Source organism: Cryptococcus neoformans (genome assembly GCF_000091045.1).
Source record: "Cryptococcus neoformans var. neoformans JEC21 chromosome 12 sequence".
NCBI lineage: Eukaryota > Fungi > Basidiomycota > Tremellomycetes > Tremellales > Cryptococcaceae > Cryptococcus > Cryptococcus deneoformans.
Genome location: NC_006681.1, coordinates 781,447 through 802,559, shown reverse-complemented (window position 1 = coordinate 802,559; position 21,113 = coordinate 781,447). Strand labels below are relative to the sequence as shown.

The 21,113-nt window shown below is 49.2% G+C and overlaps 5 protein-coding genes and 1 non-coding gene across 6 annotated transcripts in view; 2 read left to right on the top strand and 4 right to left on the bottom strand.

Annotated features, from left to right (window-relative positions):
- Positions 1 to 190: 190 nt before the first annotated feature.
- CNL06480 (hypothetical protein) lies at positions 191 to 2,669 on the bottom strand. Its single transcript, XM_568168.2, has 7 exons — positions 2,387 to 2,669; positions 1,886 to 2,326; positions 1,717 to 1,836; positions 1,421 to 1,668; positions 877 to 1,368; positions 762 to 824; positions 191 to 705 (listed from the first exon to the last, which is right to left on the bottom strand). Exons 2-7 carry the CDS (start codon positions 2,086 to 2,088, stop codon positions 296 to 298), a joined length of 1,536 nt encoding a protein of 511 aa, XP_568168.1. The 5' UTR covers positions 2,089 to 2,326; positions 2,387 to 2,669; the 3' UTR covers positions 191 to 295.
- A 78-nt stretch (positions 2,670 to 2,747) lies between these two features.
- On the bottom strand, positions 2,748 to 4,687 carry CNL06470 (conserved hypothetical protein). Its single transcript, XM_568167.2, has 11 exons — positions 4,415 to 4,687; positions 4,219 to 4,349; positions 4,011 to 4,148; positions 3,872 to 3,949; positions 3,751 to 3,807; positions 3,630 to 3,697; positions 3,462 to 3,575; positions 3,366 to 3,406; positions 3,247 to 3,309; positions 3,064 to 3,185; positions 2,748 to 3,011 (listed from the first exon to the last, which is right to left on the bottom strand). The coding sequence occupies exons 1-11, from the start codon at positions 4,655 to 4,657 to the stop codon at positions 2,978 to 2,980; spliced, it is 1,089 nt and encodes a 362-aa protein (XP_568167.1). The 5' UTR covers positions 4,658 to 4,687; the 3' UTR covers positions 2,748 to 2,977.
- A 109-nt stretch (positions 4,688 to 4,796) lies between these two features.
- Positions 4,797 to 7,507, bottom strand: CNL06460 (UDP-glucose 6-dehydrogenase). The gene is made up of 15 exons (XM_568166.2): positions 7,325 to 7,507; positions 7,133 to 7,150; positions 7,054 to 7,075; positions 6,968 to 6,979; positions 6,640 to 6,807; positions 6,519 to 6,590; positions 6,376 to 6,468; positions 6,262 to 6,329; positions 5,885 to 6,213; positions 5,727 to 5,834; positions 5,560 to 5,674; positions 5,397 to 5,508; positions 5,321 to 5,346; positions 5,154 to 5,264; positions 4,797 to 5,100 (listed from the first exon to the last, which is right to left on the bottom strand). Exons 1-15 carry the CDS (start codon positions 7,356 to 7,358, stop codon positions 4,982 to 4,984), a joined length of 1,407 nt encoding a protein of 468 aa, XP_568166.1. The 5' UTR covers positions 7,359 to 7,507; the 3' UTR covers positions 4,797 to 4,981.
- Positions 7,508 to 11,779: 4,272 nt separating this feature from the next.
- On the top strand, positions 11,780 to 11,872 carry CNL06450. Its single transcript has one exon. It is a non-coding gene; the product is annotated as a tRNA-Glu (tRNA).
- Positions 11,873 to 19,476: 7,604 nt separating this feature from the next.
- Positions 19,477 to 21,113, top strand: part of CNL06440 (conserved hypothetical protein) — a 2,571-nt gene continuing 934 nt past the window's right edge. Inside the window, exons 1-5 of the mRNA XM_568245.2 lie at positions 19,477 to 19,607; positions 19,672 to 19,712; positions 19,836 to 19,969; positions 20,046 to 20,720; positions 20,772 to 21,113. The exon at positions 20,772 to 21,113 is cut by the window's right edge and continues 934 nt beyond it. Of these exons, the coding sequence (XP_568245.1) occupies positions 19,525 to 19,607; positions 19,672 to 19,712; positions 19,836 to 19,969; positions 20,046 to 20,720; positions 20,772 to 20,795 (957 nt within the window). The 5' untranslated portion in view covers positions 19,477 to 19,524 and the 3' untranslated portion in view covers positions 20,796 to 21,113. The remainder of the gene's footprint in view (positions 19,608 to 19,671; positions 19,713 to 19,835; positions 19,970 to 20,045; positions 20,721 to 20,771) is intronic.
- The window catches only part of CNL06430 (hypothetical protein), a 3,236-nt gene continuing 3,095 nt past the window's right edge, over positions 20,973 to 21,113 (bottom strand). Inside the window, exon 13 of the mRNA XM_024658228.1 lies at positions 20,973 to 21,113. This exon is cut by the window's right edge and continues 383 nt beyond it. The gene's annotated coding sequence lies outside the window, so the exon portion shown is untranslated.

Here is a 21,113-nt window from a genome sequence, read left to right as displayed (position 1 = left end):
GGGTGTCCTTCCTTATTTAGGGTTCTGCGTGGGCTTTGCAAAAGGTGTTCCAAGAAGGATGATCAGGTGTCGAGAGGATATTGGAAGGTTTCCATACTGTTTATTACGAATATGATGCAAGGGAGTGTAGCGTACCTGTATTGGGCCAGTGATCGGTATGATAAAGACCAATTCCTTGTTACATTTGAAACTGCTTCTTACTCTTTGTGGGATATGTGTTGTTACTACCTATATCTCTTATTTCCTTTCATTTTATTATACTACTATAAGAACACAGTATCTACCGTCCAAGCACCTAGAAGTAGATCAAAAGGGCCTCGGAAGCAGCGACGCTAATGGTAGCCCGCCCCTTATTCACTTCCACCGTCTCATACTGCTCCTTCCCTTGCACATGACAAGACTCATTGTCAAACGTCTGTCCACCGAACGTCGGGACCTGCCCCAACTCCACCTGAGACGTAGAGTATTCCGCCGTCAACCGCTTCGCCTTTGCTTTCTTCACCCCATTGGGTAACCCGGTGAGAGTGATGTCCTCAGAAGAACGGGCAGTGGTGGTAGTGTTGGGATAGTAAAAGGTGTTGAGGACAACAGCTTTGGAGATGCAGTCATGCGAGTGGAGGGCGTAGACGGCGACATGAGAGGAGCCGTCATCGATCTGGGAGATGGAAGTGACGTCTTTGAGTGCGCTAGCGGCAAAGTATGCACCTGTATGGATGTGAGTATGGCAACAAGGAGATCGAAAGAGAGAGGGGGGGGCGTACCATAGTAAGGGGCAAAGACGTTAGATTTGCCCCACCAGCTGTAAGGACTGTTACCGATGGTACCTATCAGTCTAGTTAGCTTCTGCGACCAAAAAAAGCGGCAGAGCGAACGCACCTTGGTGGAAGTAGAGCCTCTCGTACCCAAGCTTGACGCTCTGGAAGACATAGTCCACAATCCACAAAGCAGCCCCATAAGTAGGCGAGATTCCACCTCCTCCACATGTGGCAGAGTTGGTCTCGCCAAAGAACAATGGCCTCTCGCCAAGGCTCTTTGCAGCAGTCACCTCAGCCTCGAAGCCCTTCACAAAGTTCACAATAGTCGTGTGGTTCTGTAGACCCTCCAGATTGGTCGTTGAATCTCCACAGGCGGATTGTGGGTATGCATGGTCTGCCCAAGACTTGACATAGTCAATAGAACCGGAGGACTGCTCGAGTGGACCCAGTTCTTGGATGGAGAACTTGGGAGGTTGGAGGAATACTCCCCCTTGGATGATGTCTTTCTTGTTGAGGGATGTCGCTACTTGCTTTTGCCAGTCGACTTGGATTTGGGCGTCGAGCGCGGGGGTCCAGGATTGACCGTCGGCGATGGGGTCAGAGGAAGAGTATACTACCTTTCCTATCAGTATTATCTTTCGATGGGCGACAGAGATATGACTCACAGTCTGGCTCATTGCCTAGCTCTATGGCATACAAGTTGTTCATCGTCTTCACCGCCTGCTCCGCAGCCGCAATAGTATTATTGATATTGTTCAACCTCCTGTTCAATCCGATAGTAGTGGGTCCGTTGAGCTTGCTGGCAAGGTCAAAGAAGGAGGGGCCGTAGGTGAGGTTAGCAGGGGCATCGGCAGGGTCGGCGACATAGTAGTTGACGGCAGAGGAAGACGTGGGATCGTAAGTTGCTCGGTCTCTGTGCGAATGGTTAGCGATAAGAGAGGGAGGTATGCAAGGGACGTACTGGGTCGTACCGCCGATTCGGACTCGAGTAGCTGCGCCAGCAGCCCGGTCGAGATTGTTTAGACACTGTGATGTAGTGTCGAGATCTTGGACATAGCCGGGGAAGGTAAAGAACTCGATGCTATACCTATGTAAGCATCATGATGCAGGTAGCGATGTAGAAGACTCACGAAACAGCAACAGGGGCTGGGTCCTTTACAGCAGTACCACTACCAGAGTTCAGGTCGAAGGACGCTGAAGCATCTCGAGGAACGACAGCAGCAGACGCAACGGCGAGAGACAGCAACACAGAGAAAAGAGTATTCGTAGGAAGCATTCTGTCACTTGTGTTCGAGTGGGGTGTCGGGGGAAGAGGACGAGACGTAGGGGGCATATATAGCGTACTCAAAGCCAAGATCGACAACCTCGTCGGCCCACTGAATCCGATGCCCAATGTCACCCATTGCCATGGTCATAAATGTATGTTTTGGTGAACAGCCAGAGTGTAAGCCAGAATGTAAACCAGAGTGTAAACAATAGGTCGGTATATCTATCTTCCGCCCGTCTCTGTCACATGATGGAATTTTGCACTAGCGTATTTCGGTCGAATATCATCATTCATGTCGATCGTGCTGAAGTGGATGGCCACGGGGTGAGCTCCGCTGACTTCTTGACGGGGCTACTACACATACGAAGTAGGACGATGAAGTCCGTCGGACCGTGCCGAACGGGCAGATCATTGACATGAGTTACATGACCTGCAGAGGACTGGTGAACGGGGCACAATGGGAATATAGATGTTGCGAGAATACGATGCCGATGGGGAGACGAGCTAGGGTCAGCGAAAGACGAGCGAAATGTCGTCGTTGATAACAACGACGGAAGCTGGGAAGCTTGGCAAGCCGGAGTGAGAACTCCCGAATGAGGAGGATCAAATGTCGAGGAAAGCGGAGGCCGCCGCTTCATGATAGGCGGAAGATAGAAGATGTGTCAGAGTCATGCCGAATGAGCGAGTCCGAGAGAAGTAACCGAATGAAAGAACTGAAAGATGATCGATCCATGATATAATAATATGACTGTCCTACGTACGTGCCTAACCCATGAGACGTTACGGCTGACTATTATTCAGTTTGAATCATTACGCCGTCTCACGTTTACATACAAGGCCGCTAGATGTGATCAAGAACTCTAGGAAATCCGTTCAAGGCGGTATTATATGGATCAAAAAAGTGCCTCTTAAATGAATAACGCGCTCCTCACACAGGCAACTACTGTCCTGTCCATCACGCTGGCATGAGAGCAATGAGACCTAACTCCCTAAATTTCCGAGTCAGTACAGGTTTCTCAATGCGGCGACCGCCCGACTTACCTCCGAACCTGATCTCCGACAAGCATAGTCCCATAGTCCTCCTGCTTCCCAAACCGTTTCTCCGCTTCTCGTTGCAAGGATGGGATGGGCGAGAGCTCGTAATCGGGACTGAGATGCCAAAACTACAATGAAGCCGTCAGCCATAATAACCTACAGCCGTTTCGTAGCATTGGTAGGCCGTACGAAAGTTGATGAGATACGGATAGAAGGTCGGTCGGGGAACTCTGACTTTCGTCTTTTGAGAGTCTTCATAGCTCGACTTAGCTATGTCGCTGATTGGCATATTTTGTTAAACGACTCACTTGCAGAGTAGCTTCTGTACAAACGACCTCATGGTAGCCAGCTATGATAAACGTTCACATTAGCAACCTGTGTCAAGTCATAAGCGATTGCCTGACCTTTGATAAGTCCACCAGTCAGCCATTCGATTTGCTTCCCTGCCTGGACAAGCAAGCATCCGGGAGGGATCTTCACCTGGATCTTCTTCCCTGTATTTCTAGCCCATATATGCACTGTATCACTTACGTCAGAACCTTGAAATGTTAGGAGCAAGGTGAGTAACTTACGTCCAGGGTATCGTGACTGGCCGTGGATAGTAAGGAAGTTGAGATCCGTATGGAAGCCGGCACAAATACTATTATGATTCCATCAATCATCGACCGTCGGGTACAGAACGGGGGTACATACGTGTTAAGCTCTCCGTACTTTTCTAAATCCGTGGCAGTAGGTGCGAGCAGGTGTGATCTTCATCAAATTTAGTCTCTCCCTTCCTGTAACTAAAGAGAGGTGTCTTTATGGGTATGCTCACCCATAACGCCCCGCATCCAAAAACGCCCTTTCTTCCATATCCAATCCCAACGCAACCATCCTTGCGACCCCTTCTACCCTTGAAACACACAATCTTTAGCGGCAATCCTCATAAGCCACTTACCAACCTCTAGACTCACGATTGCCTCATAAACATTCCCCATTCATTCACTCTCTCCTCCCACGTCCTTTCAAATGCTCGCGGAGTCACGTTCGGTGCTTCAAGTACTGGAAAGTTGCTTTGGTACGGCGGAACTTCCGACATCCGGTGGAAGAACCTGATTTGCGTGAATACGTAAATTAGTACGATGGATGGTATAAACCCGTATAATAGCAGCCATAACTCACCGACATTTCGGGTCTGCACCAAAGCCTTCTAGGTCTTGCGGTCTTTCAGAAGCTTCAAGTGACGCAATGATAGCTTTACAGTCTCCATCCGAGGAGCATTTCGGCTTTTCTGTGTTCTCCAGCGTAACACCCTACTCATTATATCGCATCATTCTTATTAACGCAGAGCGTACGAATACTTTTCGTATCTGCTTACCACTTGGAACCCGAGCTCTGGCCGCTCATCCTCCTTCAATGCTTCCTGTGACTGGGCAAAGTAGTCTTCAAACAGGTCAAGGAATCTGTCGTTTGCTTCTTTGGGTGCACGAGAGTCACGGACGATCAACGCCCCTGTCCGAATAAGAGACTCAGCAGCGTTACGGGCTTCCAGTTGAGCGGCTTTGGACGATGGGTCTGCTAAAAAGACATCAAGAGATACGGTGGCAATTTCTGCGGTCATTGTCGAGAGTAAAAAGAACGCAATCAAAAGTGGTCAAAGAAATAGAAGATAACAAGCATATTAAGCAGTCAGAAATACAAAAATACACGAAGACATCACAGACGCGTCAACCCATAATCACGTCGCGTATATTTATTGATAACCCAGATAAAGCCGATTCATAATATGTTCTATGGATTTCAAGGCAACCAACAGACAAAGATGTTTTGCAGGAGACTAGCACGAATGTTGGGTATCGCTAGTTTTGTGACTGCTATATATATTCTAATAGAAGTATAATGGATACAAGGATCATGCACTCAAACAACGCCTTCGACTATCGCCTTAAATACGGTCGCCAGTACCGATAGTGACGACCTTGAAACCGATGTTGGTGAGCTCCTGTCGGTTGAGGATGAGTCGACCATCAAAGACAAAAGCGGGTCGGGGACAGTTGTCGTAGACTAATAGCAAACGTTAGCGTTATTTTCCAACGATCAGCCGCTGAGTGACCCACTCTTCTTCCAGTCAAGAGTCTTGAACTCGTCCCATTCAGTGCAGATGACGATGGCCTCCGCGTTGGCACAAGCCTCCTCGACACTCTTGCAGATTGTAAGGTGGGGTTGGACTGTTGGATGAGGTCAGTGGATGCCAATAAAAGACAGACAAGTTTTCAACACATACTGGGCTCAGCGGGAATCTCTCCGTAGCTGCGTACACTGTTAGTAAATGTTCTCAAAGAACTGATCGATGTACCCACTCAGTCATGTCAAGCCAGATCTGAGACTCTGTGACTTGAGGGTCATAGACAGCGATACGAGCCTTCTCGGACAAGAAGTGGTTGGCGATGCCGATGGAAGGAGACTCTCGGGCTGTTCTGCGATCAGTGAAAGGCTTGATTTAGTAAACAGTCATCGACTCACTGTCACCAGTGTCCTTCTTGAAGGCCCAACCAAGAATCGCAATCTTCTTTCCAGTGATGGTGTTGAAGAGGGTGTCAACAACTTTTCGGGCGAATCGGCTCTTCTGGTATTCATTCTGTAGTCATGTCAGCAATACTCTTTTTACAGAGCAAGTAGGCTAGACACACCATCTCAACAACCGCACGCCAGTACTTGGCAACCTCGGGAAGGTGGAGAGACTCAGAAAGGTAGACCAAGTTGAGAATGTCCTTCTGGAAACAAGAACCACCGAAACCCTACGACAAATTGCGTGAGTTGCATTCAGGCTCTGATCGATGACACTTACGACAGACGCCTTGAGGAACTTGGAACCCATTCGCGTGTCCTTACCGACAGCGTAGGAGACCTCGTCAATGTTGGCGCCAGTAGCCTCGCAAATGGCAGAGAGGGCGTTAACAGAGGAAATTCGCTGAGCCAACATGGCGTTGGCAGCGAGCTTGGAAAGCTCAGAAGACCAAAGGCCGACGGTCAAAATTCGCTCCTTAGGAACCCAGTTGGCGTAGACGCCAGAAAGAGCTTGGCAAGCATCGATACCTTGTTCGGTCTGGAGAGAACCAATAAGAACTCGGTCAGGGTTGAAAAGATCGGAGATAGCGGTACCCTCGGCAAGGAACTCTGAACAATTGTTAGAACAGTTTGTGGAACTATCGCAAAATACCTTACCAGGGTTAGAAAGGATATCGAAATGGCATCCGGGCCTGCAGTTGGCCTCGAGAATGGTCCGCATAGACCTGTAAAATGTCAGTTGAAATCCGGAAACAAGACTTGGTAGCTTACTCGGCAGTTCTGCAGGGCACGGTGGACTTCTCGACGACGATTTTGGAAGAGGTAGCGACCTCAGCGATTCGTCGAGTGGCGAGCTGAAGGAACCTATTGAGATGTGAGCTTGTAAATGAAATATAAAGACAAAAAGGGCTCACTTCAAGTCGGCAGCGTAGCCGGCACCGACACCAGACTTCTTGGTGGGGGTGTTGACGGAAACAAAGATGAGGCTACTATGTATTAGCCAACAGCTTTTCCAAGAAAACCAAAAATTCTCACTCGGCGTCCTCGATACCCTTGTCAACATCAGTGCTGAAGAAGAGGTTCTTGCCCCTGGTGGCCTTGACAACCTCATCGAGACCAGGCTCGTAGATAGGGAGGTTGTCAGAGTTCCAGGCGTCAATTCGCTGCTGGTTGAGGTCAACAATGGTGACTTGAATTTGGGGGCTGTATAAAACTGGTCAGCCAACGATCTTGCAAAGGACCCACTATTGACAATACGGTGGATAGTATAGAATATGGCGTGAGGGTAGGTATAAAGGTTTTGGCAAAAGATATGGGAAAATTCGGGAGTGGAGGAACGAAGAAACGAGACATGTACACTTACCACTTCAACGCGCTATTCGTCAAGAACAAGGTAAAAAACGCGTCAGCAAATGATCCACAAGGGTACAAGAGGGATGCCACGCGTACATAACGGCGCAAGTAGGACCGCCTGGATGATAAACGGTCAGCGGGCGACGCGTCACGTCTTATAAAGAATGTGACTTACCGACATAACCAGCGCCGACTGAAGAGGTTGAGAAGAGAAATGGTCAGCACCATCCTTGTCGCTCCAAGGAAACAGTAGGAATAAATGGATGGCAAACTATCTGTAGACGCTGTCGTCCATCCTGCAACATATGGCAAGATCGGAAGCAGCCATTGGGCGCGGAAGGGGTATCATAAGGAAGCTGATACTCACTACAGCAGATCTTCTTGACAGTGATGGGGGCCATTTTGAGTGGGAGCTGAGGGTATGGGCGGGGAGGATGTAAGCGTTTGGTGAAGAAGTAGGAAAGAAAAAGAAAGGGATGGACAAAGCTGACAAAATCGGGAAAGCACGTTGGCGGTGTAAGAGAAGGTTAACAGCTGCGACCGAAGAACGAGCGAGCGTGGGAGGTTTAGATCCAGGGGTTACAATTCAGAAATCTAGACTAGTCGCGAGCAGAGAAACGTGGCAACGGCCAAACCACCACGCAAATCCCGAGCCAAACTGGCGCCCTCTCAGGGTCCTTGCGTTAAACTGGGACCTTGACTCTGCTTTATTCAAAGTTGTTCCTTCTTTCTCGCCAGCCCATTACGCCCGTTTAGAAAAATATCTGCCCTTTCCGGTTTCCTTATCGGATAGGGTTCATTGTTCGGTTTTGGGTTTCCGCCAGTTCCATCTTCTCTTCCCTTTGTCCCTTCTCTCCCGTAATTGTGCGGCTGAGGTGCGGCAGCTGTTATGGCCATCGTGATGTTTCACTATGTTCATGAGCGTGTATGGTTTCGATAATCAAATTCGCTTTGAGTAACAACGAGCAATGTTCCTTCAAAGCAGCACAAACTCTCCTTTAAATTGATCCCAATCGGCGCGCGCACATCTTTGCGGCAAAGCGTCCGGCGTGTTTGCTTACGGGAAAGGGGGCATCTTTGCTTCCGAGGATGAGATTCGAACTTGGAATAGCTTTGATGATCAACGAACGTCACCAACTTCAAATCCAAAAAAGATGTCTCTTCTGGTCGTCATTGAGGTAGCCAGCAGACCACAGACCACAGAGTATGCATATGATGCTTTTAATTTCTAAGCACGCTCCAATACTGCTTGTCTAGGCTACGATACTATTGCCTTGGTTTAGCACACATTAAGGATCAGGAAAGACATCATTTTTATTCGCTTTTCGTACTGCGATCAATTAGCTCCATCCCATCTTAATCGTCAACACCACCACAACCGTGCGCCGAGAAATGAACTGATACCCGTACCTGGTGTCTGGTAGACTGTGTACTGCTGCATACTCTATGCAATATGTCTATAACTTGTAGTAATTTGTATGGAAACCTGCCCCTTGCCATCATGCATGTACATCCCATCTTTGCCATGCCCTGCATATCCGTTGTACTCGTAGTGCTACGGGTCGTTGGGTACAGGAGTTGAGTATTACGTAAGAGATAGGAGGAGCGAGGAGCAGCAGAGTTGTAATATATGTGGATTAGTAGCGCGTGATTAGTAGGCTTCGTTATTTAGTAGGCTGTACTACTAATAAGGGTCGACATACATATCTCGTCGGTAGTGCACATCACTCTTAGTGGTTCATGACATTCATAGCGAGCCATAGGCTACACCCAATACTACTAGGCAGACCTCACATAACTGTTCACCCTACATAACTACTATACCCATACCGCGGGACCTACTATTAGTGGTGTATGCCAGCCTGCTACATGACACCACCTGCCTACTGCCGCATACTACACCTACAACATCCTTTCCGCCATATAACTACCGTCCCTACGGGAGGGCATAATCCCGATAGCCAGGGAGTGCTGGTGGTTGGGACTAACCCTACATATGGGGTCTCGTCCGCTGTACTGAGGCGAATCACCGCGGGCGTAGGTAGGTCTCTAGGTGAGTAGAGCGTTTTAGATCATGGCAGCGCACGGATCGTTTTGTGTTGTTGTAATTATTGCTGTTGTAATTGTCTGCGGACACTACGGAGTTATTTGAGCTTTGGGGGTTGGCTCCGAAGAATACAAATGTGTTTGGAGACCCTAGCGCAAATCACGAACTAAAAACGCTCGGGGACTGATGGTAGCAGGGCCGAAATAAAACACAGAGCAGACTGTCGTGCTTATCGCAAAGCCTCTTCTTTTCCCCTATTTTTTATCTTGCCTAATTCGACCACTAGAGACACAACTCAAACCACTTTGCTTTCAGAAGGTGCCGAAGATCCCGACGAACGAGACAAGCATGGGGAACCCGACGGACTTGACGAGTCCCACCCATAATCTACCTACTGGTCCTATTACTAGTGGTGACTTCCAACTGGTGTGAGCCAGAGTCTGAAAAAGAAAAAAACGAAACTACCAAGCATGACCATGCCTCTAGTTTGGGAACGAGCCTTAGCGCACTCCCTGGTCGTTCACCTGAGGTGACGACTGCCCCTAACATGGGGGGAAGGTTATCCCGGAGGGACACCTTCATCGTTGACAACGGTCCTGCTGCGGAACATGTATATGCTTCCGTTCGCAAAGATGCTTATAAGGTACAACGATACGAGAGTACTTGCAAGCCCTACAAGAGTAGGATGCCCAACCCGGGTGGTAGAGATGCTAACGTATGGGATGGTACCTCTGCCACACTTAATGACGACCTCCGTTGGTTCGAGCGCGAGGCTGCTGACTGCGCTGTCCATTCACCTGACATGATCAGGATCTGTCTCGAGTATTTTGACAGTAGGAAGGTCGAAGCTCTCGAGGAATGACATCTCGAGGACAACTATCGTAGCCGGCTGGATCAAAGGCTTCTGACGGCGATGAAATTTAAGGCCTTCTCTGCCAGGTGGTCCATCAGGAAACTTGTTCTACTCGAAGACCTCATCGGAAGGAAGGAGGAGCTTCAGCTCTTGACGAAAAGGATTAGTCGAAGCATGTGCGACACTACCGCTAAGACCTTGGCTAACAAATACTTCTTCGAGTCGCTTATCCCAGAGGAGCGCAAGGACCTACAGCTCGAGTTCATTCGTAGCAAGGTGACATACCCAAAGAACGACCATCCTCCCATGAAGGAGACGCTTGACATTTTGCACGAGTAGGTTTCTATCGACGATGCAGTCACTACCGATGTTCGCGAGTCTCTTAACCCAGATGTTTAAACTAACCACAGGCTTATCGAACACGCGGCTAGGGCTCATCTCCTAGTTCCTACCTTGCAACCAACCCTTCGCTCTGCGCTCGCTCAACTGAAGCAGACACAGTCTGAACGAAAAAGACCACGCAGTCATCTATCTAAAAGAGCAGCTAGACTAAACTCCGTCACATCGGGCATACTTGCAAAGGCAGCATCAGCCGCAGGCTCAGTCTATGTATCTTTCCGGATCAGAGGCTTTCATGAAGACACTCAAGGCTGAAGCCCAGGCACCCGGTGTGTAAGTCAAGACAATCACATCCGCCATGCCGCTGATACTGGTATTGACGATCTCATGTAGAAGATCGAGAACTTAGAACTTAGAAATTGCCGCCATCCAAGGTTTGGCAGGCCGAGGCTACGTACAACCATGCCGAAGCAAAGTATCGAAGTTATCGAGCAAGACTTTGGCAACGAACGAAAAGATCACAGGGATGTACCCAGCGAGACTTACACAGCTGAACCCCCAATTAGCTTGCGTTTTCCATTTGCGATTGGATGCGGAACTGAGGGAGGATGACATCTTCTACGAGATTAACATGACAGAGTTAGTCTAGCTTCTCGTTTTAGAATGATGACCACGCGGTCTTTTTCGTTCAAATTCTACACCCTTAAATTAGTTTTTCTCTTTTGTAGCTTTCTGCTCTTTTCTCATCACTAACTTGTACACTGCTCTCCGAGACCGCTTGTACGAAGATGCTGACGAAATACCTGTTCCACACAACAAGCTAAGCGGAGAGGTCGTCAGCGAGGCCAACAACGTCTTTCAGGAGATGGGTGAGCTGATGAAGGCGTACCGAGGTAGATATCGCGAGTTTCCCCAGTGAAAGCACCTTTACGACGCCAGAGCCATAGCCAAAGTCTCCGAACTTGAGCAGCTCAACCTCCTCAAGCCAATGACGGCGTCTGACACTTATCGCCGCCCAGACCCCTCGTCTACCTTCTCCTCAGGTTTGTTGGAGGAGCGAGGAAATGGGAGCCTGGGACACGGAGGATTCGGAGAGAGACCACTTGTGGCGTGGCTGATGTGTGGCTGATTTTTACATATTGTTTCAGATTCTAAAATAGTTTCTTTCTTTTCTTCATGCGTTTATAGACACTTCACAACAAGGCCGCCACTTTTGTGGTAAGCCGGGGATATATGGCGAGAAGATGTCGAGCTACCGAAGACCTAGTCGACAATAAGCAGCCTTTGACCAAGGTGGGTGAACGATAGTACGCAGTTACCAATCCCATCCCCTTGCTCCGGCGGCCTGACCTGACAGAGTCCGGTAGCTCAAATTTGCCTGCTGTTGCCTATCGCATCTTAAACCAGTAACCTTTCTTTTGCTCGCTATGCCAGTAAGACATCACTAGACATAGAGCCGGCATATAGCAAACAAATGCATTTGGGAAGGAGACGTACGACGGAGACAACAACAGTCAAGAGTAGCTCATTGACACTAGACTGTTATGAGTTATATAATTACATAATTCATCTATCACAATGAATCTTCGATAGTACAGGGGTTAGTATATCCGCTTTTCAGGAACTCAACTTCCAAGGTGGCGCGGACGACCCGGGTTCGAATCCCGGTCGGAGAAGATCTTTTTGGTTTTGGGAAACTGTTCAGGGGAGGTCACTCAACCCACGCATAGAAACATGCTCGTGCTCCCGATTTCGTTCGCGTTCCATCCATTTTCTCGAACATTACCGATCTTTCTCGAATGTATACTATGACAGACATCATCTTCCCAAGCTCCGGTGTATATAAACCTCACCCCACTGACTACAGATTTTCGTTGCCTATCCCACCATCCACTTATCGCTATCGCTATACGTACCTGTGTTGTACACTAATATTAACACCACGACATATCACAATTTCACACCATGTCCCTCGCGTCACACACGCCTACATGACAATTTCATCCCTTGCTGCCCACCCATCCGTGAAATAATTGAGTCTTCGGGGGAAGCCGGGCCCCTCCTTGCGACGATGGCGAAGGAGCTCGATAACCTCCTTGGCTTCACTGATTTTCGATCCCCCAACCCTCCAAAGCAGCAGCACTTCCAAAACCGTCCCGCATTGGTACGTTCACTTGGAGAAACACTTACCTCGAGCCTTTTGTGATATCAGCGAGCTCAGGAACAAGGAAAAGTGAATATTCTCCATCTTGCGTACGACACTTATTACCGTCATGAGCATCTACAATAAAACTTCCCTCAATATGGCGTCCGAAATGGAGGCTCTGCGGTCTCAGGTGCCGGGCTGGAGGAGAAAGTGAGAACAGGGAATGTTGGATCAGTGAAAGAGAGAAGAGGAAGAAACTCAGAACTGAAACAGATCAAGAAATACTGGTGAGTGCACTCGACAATCGGAGCGGTCGCACCGCTTCTGCTCCGGGATTGGCAGCCTCAGACGGTGAAATGAAATTACTATCTCACTCCCGGCTTTGACAGGATATGTCAAACTTACTTTATGTGTAGAAGCTTGTCCACGGTGTCGTCCGAGAGATGGTAGGGATGCCAAGAAACGGGCCGAAGCCGCTATACGCTGCCGACAATTGGCCAGATTACAATGACGAAAAAGCTCTAGATGGGTTCTTCTTCAAGGATGGCAGGATATCCTGGCGTCCAAACTGGTCCGATCTTCGCTGTGCCTTGTGAGGTGATATTTATGTCTGATTGCAAGCCGAAGCTGACAGCGTCTTCGTCGTTTATAGCTTCGAGAATCTCGCCAAGCGCCGCCGTCAGAAGATGCCTAGAAGATGATAAATTCGTCCAGATTAAAAGCAAGCCAACGCATAACGAATTGAGGGGCTGGATGGAAGAAGGCAAAGGCGAGGATGAAGAATATAAAAGGGAGGACCACGAGGGTAAGTACTTGCATTACTCCTATCATTGCTGGTGCTTCGTTTCCATGGATCTGTATTGTAATTCGGTATGGCTTGATAGCAATTGGAAGAGCGCATCCCTGCACGGCTGCAAGGAACGAGACCTCCTGAACGGGCATTGCTCCCAGAAAATGGGATTCTGCGAAACCTTCACTTCCTCCAACATAATGAGATAGAGGATGTTCTGAAGACAGTGGTTGAAAAGATGTCCAGCTCAGCAAAAGATGATGAGGACGAGGATGAGGATGATGTGTACGAATGAGTTTCTGCTTTTTTCCGACGTTTACCATGGAAGAAAGGTAGAAAGACCTGGTTGGGTGGAGATCGAACCGTGGTGGTGGTCCCCTGTAGTAAGTAATTGACCGCCCTGTTCTGTCACAGTCACCAACTGACCACTCACCGTTGTCTCTAGATCCGCCTTGCTGTTTGGACTGGCTACGAAAGTTGGTTGCAAGCCCAAGGCAAGACGAAACGCAGGTCAACTCCTGTCTTCCACCTGCCTTACAAATACCATCGTACGATCTCCATGGGTCTCCGACTCGGGTCCGGTCCAAGCAGCCTCGAAGACACGCCATACGGTCTCTTCCATCCAACAGCTGCGTATACAAAAGGCATGATCGACTAGGAGGCGGCGCAGAAAATGGACTCCTCCTTCATTCCCACTTATGAAGATGTTCCACCCGACCCCACCAGATCTCAGTCAACACAAGGTCGTCGCCCGCTTCTGGAGATTCTCCGCCATCGTCACTCATCGGTGTACGCAAGGCCTCAAAAGCGCCTTGTACTTCTCCCCCGACTAGATAGTTACACCTTGAGGAGCTTGTGGAAAAGTCGATTTGGGGAGGGCACCATGCAATATGAATTAAAGCTCCAACGAGCCATTGCGGGTGTGCGTATAGCAATTTTTCCGAATATCTCGATGCTTCCCCAGCCCCTGTTTTTGATAGCTGCCATGAGATGGAGGAGATGGACTTCGACTTCACTCAAGAAAACGAGGTCTTTGGAAGCTTTAATGGTTTTGTTACGGAAGAAGAAGTGGAGGAAGGAGGTTCCAGTATTGAGGAGGCGGCCATGTAGGAGATTGGAAGTGGCAGTTTGAAGTAAAGGTTCCAAGAGCTATAGAGATCTATCGTGTAGGAGTTGTTTATGAATCAAAGTCTGCGACAGCGAGACATTGTAGCCTGAGTAGAATGACACTCACTGTCCAGGTCCGTCTGATGTGCAAGTCCTTGACCTTACCCTAGTCAGTCAGTATAGTACCATGCATATTTACATGCAAAGTCCAAGACAAAATCGTTTATCCACAATCCTTACCAGTAAGCTCACGTATGTCGAGCAACTGGGATAGTGACAATGATCTTGGTACCTAATGGTGCTGAAGATCTTTGCGGAACACTAACCAATGCGACTGGGTGGATGGAAGGTAAGGATTTCGCATGGATCGGGAAGAAGGAGGGGAGAGTTAATGTTGAGAAAACACCTGGGTATCTAGTGTTTTCCTGTCAAGACCGTTAATGACTGTATATGCATTTGAAAGAAGAACTATCATACTGGTATCCGTAGAGGCCACTACCGGAGCTTCAACAATATTCACATCCTTCCCGATGACCTTGAGCCTATTGGCAACATCGTACTGAGTTTTCTTAGGACCTTGAGGCAGGTGCATGTATTGATGGCTTTGCCCGACAGGGGTATTCTGGCGAACAACTCGGCGCTCTCCGGTCCAGTAGATGTCCGAGTGCTTTGAACCACCTGAAGACGCCAAGAGACAAAGTCCTTCCATCAGAAGCTCGTCGAGTATGGGAGAAGATAGTCCAGAGGATGCCCGACATAGTCTGCTGATGAAGTTCACCAAAGCGACGTAGGGGAGGGTGACACTCTACAAAGGAACACGCATTCTCCATGTTGAGAAGACGAGGTAACTGCGTCGCTCCATCGACTATCCACTCCTCCTTGAAGGTCGGGTCGAGAGGTCGAAAACGATATCCTCGAACTCTCAGCTCGTGATAGAACTCGAAGGAGTCGGTGATACCCTCGCCTCCAGGGCGGTCTGGCTGTTGCGCCATGCGGGGAAGATAGTCCCTGAGGAAGCGGCAAAAGACCTCCTTGTCCGCAGATCCTTCGCTCCTTCTCCCGTAAGAAAGAAGATCGACGGAGAACTCTTGATCGAGGCCACTATTGTCATAGTAAGCGAGGCCATCGGCGTCGTCTTCTCCGCCAACATCCAGCCCTCCCAACCCGAAGCCAACCATTAATCGCTCCTTATACCCCGCGGTGTCGGCAGGATCGATCTCGGATCGCATGACTTGCTTTAGGCGTTGAAGGGCGAAACGTTCACGAAGGAGGGCACGAAGAGCCACAGCTTGCTCTTGCACCATGTTCCGACCATTCATTTTAATATGCTTGATGCGACCATTCAGTCGCTCCAAGGCAAAGAGCCGCCAGCCATACACCGGACCGTGTGCCAGGATGTCGTCAGGTATATGTTCTATAACGTGGAAGTTGGTGACGCGCGCAGGGAGGAAGGGGTATAGCTTGGCGACGAGGGCGCGGAAACTATCGATGTGCTTGCGAAGCTGAGCGACTTGTGCTTCCGAAATCGATGACTGTAAAGTGTAACGGATGACCGCAAACAGCTTAAGCGTTACAGACAGTTCTTCCTGCGGAAGCGGCTTCCCTTCGTGCGCGGCCTCTGCCCACAGCCAAGGCATCACCAATGGACCCAAGACCTCTCTGAATGTTCTCCAAGACGGAGTTAGTCTAGCTGCTCGTTTAGATAGATGGCTACGTGGTCTTTTTCGTTCAGACTCTATTCCTTATCTTAATTTTCCCCTTTGTAACTTTCTGGTCTTTCCTCATCATTATCTTGTACACTGCCCTCCGAGACTGTTTGTACGAAGGTGCTGAGTAAATACCAGTTCAACACTCCACTGGGATGCGGTCGGGTTGCTGAGCTTGATGAAGAATTTCCTCCCTATTCTGTCGATGTAGGGAGGGTAGATAACTTCCTCCATCATGCTCTCCAGGCGATAGAGATGTGTCTGTGCCAGGATGGGTTTATTATCGACCTTGCTCCGAGGCAGCACACGAGCGGCATACCGCTGTAACCTTTCTATCGCCCGTGGGTCCTCGGACGAGCCCGATTGCTCCACCATCTGGTCGTACACTTCACGCAGACCATCTCCATACACACTTCCCTCTCCCTCGGAGTCCGTGGAGCAGAGACTCACCGCATCCTCATCCTCCGCCCATCCAGCAGGTGGCAAGCCACAGTATCTGCCTAGAACTTGCACTTTCCGCATGTAGAATGGCAAAATCCCCTCTAGCAGAGCATGCATGGGGTCAACGACAGCATGGAGGAACTTGTCGAAATCCGGAAATAGGTCTAAGACAGAGAGGTGGCCGGGCACGGCGAAGACTGACTTTTCTAGAGTCTCAATGTGAGCGCGAGTGGCTTTGGTTAGGTGTCCAGCCCGACGCGCAACATGAGTCTGTCGGGCTGTCTGCGGAGCTTGCTCAAACTGGCGAAGGAATTCGCATTGCTGAGCCAACATTGCTTCCGAGTGTTCTACATCTGAGCGTGCCGGGTGCTTCCTGATGCTGTGCAATTGGCCAACTCGTACCAGACATTTGAGACAAGGCGAATCCTTCCTCCTGAAATGGGCGCATCTGGTGACGGCGACAGAGGCGGGCCAATCGCAGCAAATGGTTCCAATCCTAACGTACACTTTGCGTCCTACCAAGAGAAAAATATCAGTTAGTAGGGATCCAGGTAGTATTCACGGTGCGAGGTATCTCACCGTTGCGGTATTTCGGTGTCTTAATCCACAATCCATCACACTCTGCACTGAGGATATCAACAGCCAAAGGAAATAAAAGGCGGTGAAGAAGACAACCTGGGGGTTCATTTGGCGCAGGAGTGATACCCATCAGCATTGTAGCGGCACCACTGTCCTCGTAGAGGCCGGAAAGCACATGATAGGGCCCATGGATCGAGGGAAACGATTGGGGGACTTGGAGGGGTCTGCCCAGTCGATAGAGACGTTGATAGTAAGGACCAGACAGCCACGTTCACGCTGGACATCGTGATCATCGACCTCGTAGCATGATCCATCCAACTGATGACAGAGAATCTTTCCCGGATTCGCGTCTTGAAGATATTCCGGCCTCTCCATCTGCTCATCACCTTGCCTTTGCCGAGATCACAAAACTTGTTGATCCTCAACAAGCCGTTCTGTACCATCAAGAAGGGAGAAAAGATATTCCAACTCGGCTTGTAGTGTGCGACGAGGGAAAAACTCTGTCACTAGCTTTCCGCGCTCCCTCAGAGAAGTGTCACACTCAGGACAACTGTCTGGTACGTTGTCCCACCCATCCTTACTTATTACATCAACAAACACATTCTGACACCCCTTGGTTGGGCATTTGGGATGCACGGCCATAGAAGGGTCGATGTCAAGTTGACCGTACAGTGTCTTAACATTCTTGCCGAATCGAGGTGATTAAGTTTCTACTGGAAGATCGAGGATGCGATACATTCTTTCACGCTCGCCCGTCCAGAGATCGCACTCGTCGCGTACTCTCCGGCGCAACGTTTGTCGATCCTCAGTGACAGCCACCTCAAGGATGACCTGTATGAGGCCTTCACCATGTCGCCGAATCGCTGAGGCAGCCCTACAAACGCCATCAGGAAGATGAGAAGACGAAAAGGACGGTGGAAAGTACAGGCAAACTCCTTGCAGCTGATCCGGTGTGGAAGGTGGGTTTGTCTTCTTGATAAGGGTTGGGTGTTGGGTTGCCGGCACGAGTAAGGAGGGATCAAGGATTCGGGAATTTTGTTAGGCCATTTGCTAAGCTGATGGCCAAGACGATCACGGATAACACCTCCATCTCCATAGCCTCCAAAGCCCGTTTCAAGAAGAGGCTCATCCATCATGATAGCAAGAAGGTCATCATAGCCTTGCCCTTCATCGATATCCATAGGCTCACTTTCAGGTCCGCCTTGTGAAGTCTCCTGACCTGAAAGAGGAGGTGGGTAGGCATCATCTGGTAAAGATGTGGCCTGGCCAGCAGGAGGAGAGTGTCGAGGGGTCGAGATGTCTCCGGAGACGGAATCATCGGAAGGGACTGCAGATGGAAGGGCGGGGGCAGCGACATCGTGTACTGTCCCCGAAGATGAGGATAAGGGCTGATTGGCGGCCTCGGAAAACTCTTAAGTTTATGCGGTGATTGAGCCAGGTTCTATACTGCATCATGCGCCCATCTGGAGGACATAATACACATCGGCAGCGCACAATGGCTATTTGAGACTACGATGACCAGAGGTTAACCCATTGTTGCAGCTACACGGTTCATATCCATCTTCCGGGCACTCACCAAGGTCGCTTCTGGTCCTACAGATGCTGCTTCGATGACATCGTTTGTCCTACGATGGGAATTGTTCGACGAGCTAGAATGGGATAATAAATCTTTCAGTCAAGTCCTCAATCAGGAACGCAAGTGCACGACTAGCTCTTACCTGGGCGCCCTGTGATTACTACTTCGAGGCATTTTTACTGAAAGAAGCGTCTAAACTAGGTCGAAGATTGAGATAGTCTCACTGATTCGCACGCTGAGTCATCGCCACTTGTTAGCTTTTCCCATATTTTGTAAGAATTGCAGCTTACGCTTGGAGATGAGAGCAGGCAGGGGCGTTACGGTAGAGATGGCTGGAGATGCTAGCTTATGTGGAAGGTTAAAGACAAATGTGGATGAGGGGAAGTATTTATGTATATTGGCAATGGTGAAAAGGATTCTCGCTGCTGACAACGACTACTTGTTTAGTTGAGTGTACAGTTGAATGGCCATAGGACGTGCATGCAGCGTGCATCTGCGTGCGCCAGCCAGTTGCGTGGCCGCGTAGCGTGAACCAAACAACGGACAGCCTGCATGCAGCGCCTATTTCCAATGCTACTTTCCACCCTTTTCCAGTCGCGTGCCTTTTCCTATTCACGTTGGGTGCACGCTTCCGCCGACACCATGCCAGGTCCATGCCGAACCAGCTGTGTGCCCCGGATCTGTCCACGTGAAAAATTCCCACAGTGATGGTGATTTGTCTCACAAGTACGTATGATGGAAGGTTCTTCCTACCCCGCTTCGCTCACAGAAGAAGCTCTTTTTATTTTGTTGTGGTGGTGGGCAAGTTCATGTCGGTCGCCGCCGCTTACCTTAGAACCCCGACGTCATCCAGGCACGGATCTCTTACACCGCCCACCACCCGTCAACCACCGTCCTCGAGTCATCTGTGCGTTGTTTTTGTATATCGTTCTCGAGTTCTGCCATTACCAACTAAAAGAGTCTATATTCTCCATGCTGGTAGGATGCCGCCCACCTCCGCTACAGCTTCGGTATCACCGACAAAGAGGGCGCCGTCACCAGCACCAACCATCACCGAGCTTGACTTGTAGGCTTTGTGTCAGCTGATTAAGAGGATGAAAGTGGCAGGTGCTGATGGTGAGTTGGTTTAGGGAGATAGCTATGCTACGATGTTTGGGAGAAATTCGACCTTGTAAGTTGTTCAAATCAATCGGTCAACCTGATCGGAATGCTTACGGCTGATGACTCGCACTCCTCTCTTAACCTACCCTCTTTCCTCTTCAACGACATTCAATCAACTTACCACGGAGGATAGTAGGAAGATACAAGCATTTCCTTATCATCCAACTGCAGACAGAGATACACCGAAGGACAGGTTCCTGGTTGCCCATCGAGCTATTATGGCAGCGTTTAGATAAGTTGTATAATCTAGAAGGACTCGACGAGATGGTTCGTGCTTTTTGTCCTTTTGTCCTTTTGTCCTTTTGTCAAGGAACTAGTCAGCTGACAGACCTATGGCCGCAAGGCATCATCGAGCTCAGTATCTATTCCTTCCACACCGCACACATTGTCCCCCCGATTCCCTTTATCCCCGCGGTCTTCATCGTCCCCATTGTCCGATCTTTCACCTCAAAGGGCAAAATCGCGGAAAACAAGAAACCCAAGTAATAAAACTCCCAGCAACGCAAATAATAAGAAAGGCGAGAGTCTCGATATCTCGAAATCTGCTAGAATAATTAACTCTGAGCATTTTCATCGAACGTTTGACTTGCCGTACTTTAAAAGTCGATATCATTTGACAGAAGATGAAGAAGAACAGTCGCAAAAAGACTCGGAAGAGGAGAGTGATTTGGACGAGCCGATAGAACTGGATGGAGAAGAAGAAAGGATCTGGCAAGATATGATTTATCCTCGAGCCTTGGCCCCTGAGGGTACAGACGCTTCATGGCAAGGAGGTTCTTTGACAGTAGAGGAAGACGAATCAGAAGATGAGGATATGAAATTCGACGACGAAAGAAAAGGTAAGAAAACGTCGGTCGTGTCCACTGTCTCAAGAAGGGAGAGTGCTGGATCCGGGGCTGGAGTTGAAAACGATGGGAGAAAGAGGGGAAGGCAAACGAGGGCCCAGGAAGAGAGTGAGGAAGATTCTCCGAATGTGATGAAGCGGAAAGGTGCAAGAGACGTTAGTGCCGCCGATTCTGTGAGCGACTTGAACAATCTATTTCCATGTGCTTGCTGATACATTACATAGAGAAAGTCCAAGAGAAGGAGATAGAAACACATGTCGCATAAGAACAGGCCACTCTCGATTGTATAAAGTCAACCATACGGAAATATAGCGCTCCGCATTACGAGCATCATTCGATTTATGCATCGGCAGCATAATGATTCTTGCTGTCGTAAATAACAGCAAAGGCACCAACAGAACACTGACATCAGAACTAACACGGTCGCCGTATACATGCATTGGATCTGGGATAGTTGATGACGATACTAATGATGTCGAGGCCCAAGCGAGGTCAAGATTCGCATATGTGACTCGTGTACAGCATGTTCGTTTCATTATTATTGAACTACAAAATAGGCACATCAC